General features: G+C 39.4%; 6 protein-coding genes across 8 annotated transcripts in view; 3 read left to right on the top strand and 3 right to left on the bottom strand.

The window, feature by feature from the left end:
• fra (neogenin protein frazzled) overlaps positions 1-534 on the top strand; it is a 46,947-nt gene extending 46,413 nt beyond the window's left edge. For all 3 annotated transcript variants that reach the window (XM_089260738.1, XM_018103953.3, XM_018103951.3), the window contains exons 9-10: positions 32-192; positions 254-534. In XM_089260738.1, the coding sequence (XP_089116864.1) occupies positions 32-192; positions 254-483 (391 nt within the window). In that variant the 3' untranslated portion in view covers positions 484-534. The remainder of the gene's footprint in view (positions 1-31; positions 193-253) is intronic.
• A 58-nt stretch (positions 535-592) lies between these two features.
• Positions 593-2,448, bottom strand: LOC108652760 (uncharacterized). Its single transcript, XM_030384767.2, has 3 exons — positions 2,233-2,448; positions 1,799-1,966; positions 593-1,726 (listed from the first exon to the last, which is right to left on the bottom strand). Exons 1-3 carry the CDS (start codon positions 2,446-2,448, stop codon positions 1,577-1,579), a joined length of 534 nt encoding a protein of 177 aa, XP_030240627.1. The 3' UTR covers positions 593-1,576.
• A 565-nt stretch (positions 2,449-3,013) lies between these two features.
• Positions 3,014-3,900, bottom strand: LOC108653469 (uncharacterized). The gene is made up of 3 exons (XM_018103968.3): positions 3,575-3,900; positions 3,326-3,496; positions 3,014-3,253 (listed from the first exon to the last, which is right to left on the bottom strand). Exons 1-3 carry the CDS (start codon positions 3,794-3,796, stop codon positions 3,104-3,106), a joined length of 543 nt encoding a protein of 180 aa, XP_017959457.1. The 5' UTR covers positions 3,797-3,900; the 3' UTR covers positions 3,014-3,103.
• Positions 3,901-4,908: 1,008 nt separating this feature from the next.
• Positions 4,909-8,825, top strand: Cyp301a1 (Probable cytochrome P450 301a1, mitochondrial). The gene is made up of 8 exons (XM_018103956.3): positions 4,909-5,602; positions 6,835-6,985; positions 7,185-7,297; positions 7,364-7,557; positions 7,617-7,818; positions 7,876-8,041; positions 8,099-8,353; positions 8,409-8,825. Exons 1-8 carry the CDS (start codon positions 5,262-5,264, stop codon positions 8,721-8,723), a joined length of 1,737 nt encoding a protein of 578 aa, XP_017959445.1. The 5' UTR covers positions 4,909-5,261; the 3' UTR covers positions 8,724-8,825.
• A 102-nt stretch (positions 8,826-8,927) lies between these two features.
• Ak6 (adenylate kinase isoenzyme 6) lies at positions 8,928-9,711 on the bottom strand. Its single transcript, XM_018103963.3, has 3 exons — positions 9,555-9,711; positions 9,347-9,498; positions 8,928-9,291 (listed from the first exon to the last, which is right to left on the bottom strand). Exons 1-3 carry the CDS (start codon positions 9,589-9,591, stop codon positions 8,962-8,964), a joined length of 519 nt encoding a protein of 172 aa, XP_017959452.1. The 5' UTR covers positions 9,592-9,711; the 3' UTR covers positions 8,928-8,961.
• Positions 9,712-10,041: 330 nt separating this feature from the next.
• Positions 10,042-11,896, top strand: stil (stand still). Its single transcript, XM_089260743.1, has 4 exons — positions 10,042-10,394; positions 10,485-10,757; positions 11,116-11,301; positions 11,362-11,896. Exons 1-4 carry the CDS (start codon positions 10,164-10,166, stop codon positions 11,806-11,808), a joined length of 1,137 nt encoding a protein of 378 aa, XP_089116869.1. The 5' UTR covers positions 10,042-10,163; the 3' UTR covers positions 11,809-11,896.
• The last annotated feature ends 9 nt before the right edge of the window (positions 11,897-11,905 follow it).

The raw sequence follows: 11,905 nt of genomic DNA, 5'->3' as shown, positions 1-11,905 counted from the left end.
GGTTGATTGATTTTTGCTCCTTCCTCTGCAGCGGCAATGCTGGTTATGCCGGCGGGGCGCAGGGCGGCACAGGCGCTGCTGGCAATGGCTGCGTGTCGACCATCGAGAGCGCCAAGCGTGGCCATCCGCTCAAGAGTTTCAGTGTACCGGGACCGCCGCCCACTGGCGGTGCCACGCCCATTACCAAGCACAGTAAGTACCAAGCTGATTCCCGCTGAACTCCAGTTAATTCTCCCTCTCTCTTTCTCTCTAGCTCCTGCTGTCACAATACGTCCACAGAATCAATCGCCATACAAGAAGCCCTCATTTTCGGCAGCCACGCCCAATCGTTTGCAGAGCGGCGGCTCTGTGGCGCATTCCACCGACGAGATACAAAGACTGGCGCCCAGCACATCCACCGAGGAGCTGAACCAAGAGATGGCCAATCTGGAGGGCCTGATGAAGGATCTTAGCGCCATTACGGCCAACGAGTTCGAGTGTTAACACCGAAGTCCAATAGGCCAATAGTATTAGCTTGGTTCTAGATAACAGAAACAAGAAGAAGTAGAAGAAGAACAACAACATCAACAGCAGTAACAATTCGGAATGTTAATTGTTTTTTTAATTTTAGTTGACTTTTAGTTTTTTAATTTAAGATTTTAAGTTAAAATAGTTTCTTTTTAGTTTCGAGCTTAGCCTTTAGTTGCATGTGCGATATATGAACGAATAGAACTGTAAATACAAGCGACGCCATATACACATTTAATTATACGTATAAATATACATATATACATACATAGGTATATGTTAGCCTAGTTAATTTTAAAGCAATTCATGTGAAGGAACTCCTCCTCCCAATGCTGTGCACAGCCAGTGGAATATTTATTGATGGAAACTACTTTTAAACATATATATACTCCATATATCGATTCATTAACTATATAACTATAAAAAAAAAAAAACAAACAAAAACAACTAACGAAGACATCAACAATGAAAACATAGTTTAAGCCCAGTCTCTTCTAGTATCTACAAATAATCTAAAATCAAAAGAAATCGTAAGACATTCGATTTATATGTATGTGTAGCCTATGTCTATTCTGTACTCATTTAGTGTTCGACTTTGAGACGTGCCATTTGATTATATTATTTTTCCGTTATCCTACTTTCAAATTTTCATTTGTTATCACTCCTAGCTTAAGCCCGCTAAAATCATACATTCTAGACTGTAATCCATTAGTAAAGCCAGCCAAGCATTTACGCATTTATCTAACTATATGAATACGCATATACATGTAATGATATCTATATAAGGATTCTGACTCTTTTGTATCGTATTTTGATGTGTTCAAAATTCAATGCCTAAAAGTGTTTGTATTCTACTTTTCTGCCGCATCTTCATATTTATTGTAAGGCAGTTGAACGAAATTGATCTGAAATTTTCATCAAATTGCTATGCACAATAATCTCAAATCTTAACACGACTTAAATGCACAGATATTTGTGTTTACATTTTATTTGATACCAAATTTTGTAATAAATATGGAACAGATTGTATAAAATGGTCCAATGCCATATTTATTACGATCATCGGGCATTATTCATCCCGCTGAAAGGTTATCTCCACCATTAGTTTCCACACTTTGTTGGTGCCAAAGCGCAACTGAAGCTTGTACTCGCCTTGGGGCAGCGGCAGCGTCTTCAGGAACCCATCTTCGAACACCAAGTTATCCACAATGATATTGTGCTGTGATAGATATTCAGAGCTCTACATTCAAAGACAATATCTATCTCCAAGTATACTATATGCTCTACTCACATTGTAGGGGCAAGTATGATTAACATTGGATCTCGATTGAATAGCTCCCAGCACCAGGTACTCGAATGACAGTTTATTCCGAGCTGCTAAAAGATGACAGAAATCGCAAGTGGAATTGAATAGAAATGGCTGGAAGGTATTATAACGTCGCCAACCGCTCCAGTTGATCTATGAAAAAAATAAAATAAATAAAAATAAATAACGAATAAATAAAAGCAAAATAAAAGTGAATACACGCATTTTTTAATTTAATAGCAAACAGAGAGATTTTTATAGGGTCGGAAGACTTATGAGGAACGATGTGATTCATTTTCGCTATCCTGTGTCCTATAAAAAAAAACAAGGAACATCGTCTTAAGCACTTAATTGAAGAGACACTAGCTCTGATTTTTACTTGTATGGTGCATTTTATATGTAATCCGAGGATTACTTACGAATATATTATCAATCGGCAGCTTCAGCATTAATATAAATACATTGGCGGAGACAACTCCTCTGCCAATGACTTTTAGTTTGCACCTCTCAAACTTTGCAAATTCGGGATCAAAACTGCTGCACTTGAGATTCGTGAATCTGGACCTTCGACTGTTTACCGATGCGAGCATCAGAAGGACTACCGCAATTGACAGAGACACAGTTACTGGCTTCATAGCTTCTTCACTAATGATATAGGGGCTACAGTACTAGAGTCGATCGATGCTAAAAATGATATATAAATTAGTTCCGAATGGTCGATCTTGGAGAACCAAATGATTTATTGAAAAAACTAAAATAATTATCATTAAATCCAGCCTATATTAAAATACACTAAATTTATAATCAATTACTGCTTTTCTCTCTGTCTCTCTCTCGCTCTTTCATTGCCTCTCTCGCTCTCACTCACATTCTTTAATGAGTAATATGGGTAAGATATTCTTATAATAAGATAAGGAAATGATTATCTTGCATATGTTTTTAACAGCTACATAATAATAGGTTCTAATTTAGTCGCCAAATTTTAGGTGAAGGTCGACTTGCTTAGTTAGAGTCCGAATATGGGAATAGCTAGCCAAAGGTAGTATTATAATAATTAACAAGTTTTGATATAAATATAGATAAGTAAATAAACTAGTTTAGCTAGGAATAAAAAAAACTTGGCTATATTGCTGCATCAAGTTTCGAAGTCGAAGCAAATGACTTCTGCAGCATTGTTGCCACAGACTGATATGAATTATAATTTCCAATCAATGTATATTCATTTTATACCCTTTATTAGTGAATGTCTTTCAATATAATGCAGTTATTATAATTATTTGTTGGGATTCCTTATTCATCTCGAAGAATGAACGTTTCAACCATCAGCTTCCACTTTTTGCCAGCCATGAACCGCAATTGTATTTTGTACTCCCCTTGGGGCAGGGGCAGCGAATGCAGCATTTCGTCCGTGAACACCAAGTTGTCCACAATAATATCGTGCTAGAGTCAATAATTATTGGATGGTATAATTGTATATCTTCTATGTGCACATATCCCCAACACTCTACTCACATTAACTGGACACGTGTGGTTCAAGTTGGAGCGTGACTGTATGGCTTTCAGCACCATGGACTCGAAAGTAATCTTTTTTTCCACATTTTTTAGAAGTTCGCATAGATTGCAGCTGGTATTATACAGAAAGGGCTGGTATGTATTGTAGCGGCGCCATATGCTCCAGTTGATCTGAAATTATTTAGTAATGCCAATCAAAATTACCAGATTCACACAAATCCTGAACAATATTTTGATTTGAAAACTCACGTGAATATTATTGATTGGCAATTTAAGCAACGAAATGTATACATCGCCGGCAATTATGCCTCTGCCAAGGACATTCAGCTTGCACTTCTTGAACTTGGAATAACTCTCATCATAGCTGGTGCACTTGAGGTTGGTTAGTCGCGACTTGGATTTCCGGCAGTCGACAGATGCGAGCACCACAAATGCCACCGCGATCAGCAAAGGCACAGTTATCGGTTTCATAACTCATTTACTAATGAAATCGAGCGACCCGTAATTCCTATATAGTTGAAATCATAATCTATTATTCGTTAACGGTTCATTAGTTCCGAACGGACGGTTTCGGTTCATTAAATTGTTTATGATATCAGAAGATATATATATATATATATATATATATATATATCAGAGCTACATATTTATAATATATAAAACATTAAGTCAAAAGTCATGCATAGCAGTTTATTTAACATAACATATTTAAATTTATCTGCAACGCACACGCATCCCTCCAGATTTTTTGCCAAAAGAATCATAATCAGGTTATGATATGCAAGTAATTTTGAACAGCCTCCACCAACATTAGCATCTATATATTAAAAAAAAAAATAACTAGATATATACAGAAGAGAGCTCTTAATAAGTTGTTAATTTATAGCACAGACTCTTCCTATAGGCTAATGCGAGAGTGAGGCCAGATCATTAAGGTTATTATTATATATTGTATTGTTATTTATTTACATATAAAATTGATTAGCAACTACCAAAATGTTTCTGCATCATAGTCCAAAACAAGAATGTTGCGAAACCTTCAGCAAACTGCGCATGCGTGTTGACATAACCACTTCGCAAGCAGATGTTGCACGCAACAATGTTGCTAGGCTTGTTGGCAACACGAATGATGAATCGTACATCGAAAGCTTTTAAGGAATTTATGGCTATAAATAATTCTAATTTATATGTAAATATTTCATATACTGTGTGAATTCATTTTAATGGACTCTACGTATTTGTAATTAATTACAATTTGTTTAGTTCCAAATGGGCGAGTGCATGGAATGATAAGCATTTGTAATAAAACCGTATAATTTATTATACACCTAATGTGCTAACATTAAAAAATAAAATATATATGAAAACAAAATATATATGCAAAATATATAATATATATAAATTAATATCTAAATACAATATAATATGTATTATACGCAACTGATCGGAATAAAGGTCATATTTTTTTATTTACATATTAATACAGTGACTAACAAGTTCTCTCGTTGATAGATGGCAGCTGCCCATATGTTGCTGCAACATTTCAAGTTAATACGATGTTGCCGAAGCTTCACACGCGCCTTAACATCAGCAGTCATTAGAAAGCAGCTGATGCGACGCAACGATGTTGCCAGCCCAGTCCAGACGGATGCCCAAGAGCCGAGCTTAGCTTTTAACTAGTTTATATCTGGCAGCCATCGAGTGTGCAACGGCCGACGGAAGTTGAAGTTGTCTCCGTGACAAAACGCGAACCGATTCTTGTTATTCTTGCCTTGCCCATGGACAGCTTTAAATAGCTGCGTTTGTGCGTGTGTGTGCGTGTATTTGTTTGTGTGTGTCAACGTCAACGAAAACATTAAGCAATTTGAAATCAACGGCAAACGAGTGAAATCTGATTGGAATTTTAAATACGTCAAAGCTTTTGTGAGCGCAAACAATGAATTCACTGCCCAAATGTCTTTGGCGTGCCAAAGCGACAAACTGTGCCACGCCTGCTTTCAAGCGGACTGCATCTAAAATTGCTGGCGCTCAGGCACCGTTGCTGCAAGGAGATCAACGACAGCGTCGGCTGGATGGACAGCAACAGCAACGCGAGAACTCGGCAGCAGCCGCAGAAGCAGCAACATCAGCTGGAGCTGCAGCTGTTTGTCCACATTTGGGTCTAGAGCAGGAGCCAGCAACTCCACGAATTCACGCCACGGCCGAGTGGCAAAATGCATTGGCCTACAATGAAATACCAGGACCAAAGCCCATACCTATACTGGGCAACACCTGGCGGTTTGTAATAATGAACAAAATGAAAACTAAAAAAGTTTCGACCAAGTTGCTTTCACTTTCAATGAATAGCCTGCAATGCGATCAAACCATTGCACTTCCAACAAATACAAAGACATAGCTAAAGGGAGAGGAGGAGAGGAAATGAGAGAGAGTTTGCAGTTCTTTTGTTTTGTATTTCGCTTGCTTCTCTTGACCCAATTACTGTTGAATGTATTATGAATGAATATGTGTGTATGTGCATGCTTGTGTGTCTGTGTCTGCGTAGCCAATGATGATAATCTTGTTCGAGTGTTGATTTTTGCTTGTAAGCATACATCATTTCACTGACCATGACCAAACGGGTTTCCTCGCTCATTCCCCACCCTAACGGCCATTATGCCACACACAAATACCAAACACCAACATTTTGCGAATTCTTCTGCTTTTATCCAACTTCCCTGCCAACGATCTCCCACTCTCCCTCTCTTTAATAATTTACAGCCACTTTCAAATCACTGTTCAATAAGTGCTATAACAGGGCATTTGGTTAGCAGCAGCAACAGACATACGGCACTGCTGTTAACTGCTTCTTCTTGATTAGCGTTCAATTAGCGCCATTTTCAAGGTCGACAAAATGTTCGAATCTTTCGTTGCAAGCTGAAAATAATAAGCAAACAATAGTGACTTGTGTATTTGTTTATACAGCTATGCGAAAATCCAGTGTATGGGAGTGTGTCTGTGAGTGTGTGCAAAAAGCTGCACTTGGTGATGTCAAGAGAGTAATTGAGCTAGGAATGGCCACTTCGTGTTCAATTGAACATATCGAACATATTGTGTTATCGATAACTTAAAGGAGCAAATTAACAGCCTGTTGCTCATCAGTTCGTTTTTTCAATTTAAATTTACTAAGATAGTTAGACCTGAGGATGTTTGCTAAACCAATGCAAAAGATGTAAAAATCTCTAAAAGGAAGAAAAGAGAGTCTGACGACAATAGATGATATGGTCTATTTCTTAGCATGACATAATTGTAATACATAAACATACATATACTAATACATACTTACATATGTAGGTACATATGTACGTACATACACATAATAAAATAGGTCGTAAAAGTATTGATATAGCGACAACAGACGATTATCTTTGAACAATTGTCAAAGGTGTCATGAATTACTTTGAAAATAGTCTCTTCTTTGCCATATTCAATGTCAGTTAGTCATTTCAATTATCTAATTTTCACCTTGACAGCCTTATGCCAATTATTGGCCAGTATACCATATCGGATGTGGCCAAAATCTCATCGCTGCTCCACGACAGGTACGGACGGATAGTACGTTTCTCCGGTCTTATAGGCAGGCCCGATCTGCTCTTCATCTACGATGCTGATGAAATTGAAAAGGTAGGCACAGGTAGATACACACGGCTCTAAATGCCGGAACACACCACCAAACCTAAGCTTGCTGACACGCTCGACTGGGCACCGAGGCAACAAAGCAGCACGACTTCAAGTACAGCATAATTTGTGACGTACGGGCTGCAAATTGCCGCCAACAACTTCAATGTCTGAGCAAATATTAATAAAGATTAAATGATTGCAGTGCTACCGCAGTGAAGGACCTACGCCTTTCCGGCCCTCGATGCCCAGTCTGGTCAAGTACAAGAGCGTCGTGCGCAAGGATTTCTTTGGGGAACTTGGCGGCGTTGTGGGCGTGTAAGAATACTTATAAATATACATGTCTAAGTATAGATATAGCTATACCAACCTGATCTTAAATAGTCACGGCGAACCATGGCGTCAGTTCCGTTCGCGTGTGCAGAAGCCCGTGCTGCAGTTGTCTACCATTAGACGCTATCTGCAGCCACTGGAGGTGATTACGGAGGACTTTTTGGTACGTTGCGAACAGCTGTTGGATGGCAACGAGGAGCTGCCCGCTGACTTTGACAATGAAATCCACAAATGGTCCTTGGAGTGTGAGTGTTGCCGAATAAAAAGATCTCTCCCAGATGACATTAACTTGCCCCTTTCACAGGCATTGGTCGTGTGGCTCTAGACACGCGACTAGGTTGCTTGGAGCATAACTTGACGCCAGATTCGGAGCCCCAGCAGATCATCGATGCAGCCAAATATGCTCTACGCAACGTGGCCACGCTGGAACTGAAGGCGCCATACTGGCGCTACTTCCCCACTCCACTGTGGACGCGTTATGTGAAGAACATGAACTTCTTTGTGGGGTTAGTAGCCAGACCAAGCAAGCTTAAAATACGCTAATCCTTTTTATCCCTTTGCAGCGTTTGCATGAAGTATATACAAAGCGCAACAGAGCGCTTGAAGACACAGGATCCCAGTCAACGTGCAGGCGAGCCGTCGCTGCTGGAGAAGGTGATTATGTCGGAGAAGAATGAAAAGATAGCCACCATTATGGCATTGGATCTGATACTCGTTGGCATTGACACAGTAAGTGGAGTAGATTTCTCTCTATCCAGCCAAACTAAAAGTTAGTCCATCTCATAGATTTCGATGGCCGTGTGCTCTATTCTATACCAATTGGCCACACGGCCCATGGAGCAGCAGAAGGTGCACGAAGAGCTGAAGCGTCTGCTGCCGGATGCTAAGACTCCATTAACGATTCCACTGCTAGACCAAATGCACCACCTAAAGGCATTCATCAAAGAGGTCTTCCGCATGTACAGCACGGTTATAGGCAATGGACGCACACTGCAAGAGGACAGCGTTATATGTGGCTACCAGGTGCCCAAGGGTGTACAGGTATATCAGTTCCGATCTACTTTATACTCTATATAATATGACATTTGAATTCCAGGCCGTATTCCCCACAATTGTCACTGGCAACATGGAGGAATATGTTACAGATGCAGCCACTTTCCGGCCCGAGCGCTGGCTGAAAGAGCATCAGGGCGGTACTCCAGGCAAACTCCATCCATTTGCCTCATTGCCCTACGGCTATGGAGCCCGCATGTGTCTGGGTCGTCGCTTCGCTGATTTGGAAATGCAAATATTGCTAGCCAAGCTTCTGCGCAACTACAAACTAGAATACAATCATCCGCCATTGGACTATGCGGTAACCTTCATGTATGCGCCGGATGGTCCGCTGCGCTTCAAAATGACGCGCATCTAGTTGTTGTTATTACTCTTTTCCATATTTTTGTACTTTAAGGCTTTTTCATATGTAAAATATATATCTTTTGGGTCTCAAAATAAAGAGACCCTGCTGTCCATACTAATGTGTTTAAACCATGATTAATAATTCTTCAACTTGGTTTACGGTAAAGTCAGGGTTCAGCCTCTCAAAAATACCAAAAAATATCTTACAATACATTCATATGAATAGGTTTTTGGTATTTAACAACCCGTCTTTACTTGCGCTTCCACATGCTATACCAATTCCTAACAGTTTTTAAGCTCCGTTCGCCATCTGCTTTGGTTTCTCCCTTCAGCTCGTGCACAATGTCCGATTTATACGATTCCCGCGCCTCTTCCAAGATTGTGCCAAATATTTCACATTGTATATTGGACGTTAGCTTCTTCTCATTGTAGTTGCGTTCCTTGAGTCTGTCGTATAACGTTTTATTGGGACACGTAACAACGAAGACGGCATGGAACCAACGCTCGGGAAAGAAATCACAGCCATGGTATTCAACAATGTTGCCGCCCTTTGCCATTAGCGGCTCAAGATAGTCCATGAGCTACAACGAAGTAAAACTGTATTAGCTACAATTATTAATTTATTTGTGCATATACCTTATCCTCATCAAGTATGGGACAGTCGTATTCTTCATCATATTCCTCAATGAAATTCTTTTCCTTTGCAATTTTCGAGCAATCCAACCAAGTAAACTTCAATTGCTCGGCCAGACGTTGGCACAAATATGATTTACCGGCTCCGGGTGTGCCTGTGCATTAATAGCTTTTCGTTACTTACTTTATGTAGCTAAACAACAGTCATTACCTGTTATTAATATATTAGGCTTGCCTATTTCCGTCATTTCTGATTGTTTATGCTACAAAAAAAGTGAGAAAACTTAAAACGTGAGATTGCCAGGGCTGCAGCATACCGATAACCCAAACTATCGATGATAAACAGAGTAAATTATAAATATACAGCGCGCAAATCGTAAGCATTTGAGCTACAAACATTAGCTTTTCCCCTTTTCCACCTGATTGTAATGAAAATTGTTAACAAATACAATTCGAGTTTAAGTAACTAACATTAATTAGAACAACTATACTTAATAATTAATTTTGATTAAATCCTAGTGGAGTTGTGACATTGCCTGTCAAAACTACATACATACATATGTACATACATACATACTATGTATTTGTATTCGCTTTGCTCTACTTTTGACATTATTTTGAATTCCTCTTTAACAGCACTCATTAGTCACAGATGCATGTGCGTATGTATGTATGTATCTAGTCTCTGAGAGCTCTCTCTTCCTTTTCATCCATCACTCACATACACCTACAGAACTGGGATAGCGAAGTTCAATTTAATTCGGTAGCTCGTAGGCAGCGGATCGCCTTTTTCTTAGCTTAATGGTACTTTTTGTATGAAATGCCAAAACCAGAGGAACTTGATCAAGCCGAGAAGCAAGGCTCAAATTTAAGCGAAGTGAAAATAGATCCACAACGCCGTCAGCATGTCCCTTATATATTGAACGGTGAGCTTTATCGCATTGAAAGTCAAGTTGGGGACAATGTGACCGTCAAGTGTTGTTCTTGTCCGCCGGATCGAATATATCGGGGCAGTGTACGTTCTACGGGAAATTTTCACATGCATATCAAGGTAGGCCGAGAGATACAAGAATTTGCAAATTACCGAGCAGACCAAAGCTAAGCAAACAAGTGTTAAAATTTCATTGCAAATATTTAATAGCGGAGGCATGCATCTTTGCTGGGCAAATTGCATGAAATGAAGGTTGCAGCATTGGTAGAACGGCGGGATCGTATTATGAAAAACCGACGCATTGCTAAATGTCATAAAAAATCCACACCGTCGGTCGCTGTTTCAGCCTTAGCTGCAATTACCGACGCCTCGTCAATAGAAGTGCCAAAGAGCGCAGAGACACACGAGCTTAAAATTAAAACGGTATTTCAACGACACAAGCAAGAGCATCACGAACAGGAGGAAGCAGCGGCCATACGAACAGTAAGAGAACCTAACAAAAAAATGTTTCGTCTTTGTTTAACTGTGTAAGCGTTATGAGAGCGAGTGAGAGCACTGTGTTAGTGCAGCTATGTACCGTTATAATTTCACACATGTATTAATATTAATACATAATATGTAAAAGAAAAGATATAGTGTGACGGACATTCTATACATACATACATATGTATTTACATGCATGTATCTGTAACAAGCACATAGTTGAATGATTAGCGAGTGTGAGTGAGTGTAGTAATTTCGTATGTTGTGTGTGTATTTGTACATAAGTATATTATGCGTGTATGTACATAAACACACATACTAAATAGCATTTTTGCACTCTGTTTATCTCGCTTTTAAGTCGATTTCAATCAGCGATTCGTCGATGGACAATAGCCAGAGTTCTGAAAAATTATCCGATACGGCCTCAAATCAAGACAATAATAATAACAATAATCTTAATTCAACGCAAAATAATAATAATTCAACTTCTAATAATAATAATAATTCAACTCATAATAATAATCATATTCAAGGTGTACAAAGTGTAAGTAAACTATACAAATTTATACTATGTATACTGACTATCAACTATGCTCTTTTGTAGCCATCAACTCTAAGTTCAACAATGTTTTGCCCCACATTCGTGCCGAATCCTCAGATCAAACATGCAATTGACTTTCCAGCCATGGTTAGCATACCGCGCATGCTTCCCATCAATGCGATTAAGCCGGAGCAGCAGCCACAGGCTCTATACGAGCAGCCGGAGGCGATTGATCTCAGCAGAAGGTCATCGATGCAAAGCGATGACATGGTGCATGGACGCTTCACCCAGGAGGTGCAGAACGTACAAATTGGCGTATCGCCTGGACAGGAATTAACTCCATTCGTTAACGGACCTCCACGCGATATTTTGAAGCGCATTGATAACACTTTGGCCGATATTAAGGATGAGCTGCAGACACGCAATGAAATCGAGCGTAAACGTTTATTGTTCGACGTGGCTAAATTTCAGTTTCTGCACCCTAATTTTAATTTCGAATCGACCTCATAAAAATAATAACGGCGCACCTTTTGCCATTCCATATAATTCGTATGCTAAATAAAATAACATACTTTTGGTATATTTTTGTTCAAAAGAACATTGAGCT

The sequence above is a fragment of the Drosophila navojoa genome, chromosome 5, assembly GCF_054131105.1.
Source record: "Drosophila navojoa isolate 15081-1374.11 chromosome 5, UAZ_NAV_1.0, whole genome shotgun sequence".
In the NCBI taxonomy this organism is placed as follows: domain Eukaryota; kingdom Metazoa; phylum Arthropoda; class Insecta; order Diptera; family Drosophilidae; genus Drosophila; species Drosophila navojoa.
Note: the sequence above shows the minus strand (reverse complement) of the source record. Positions and strands in the feature narration are given on the sequence as shown.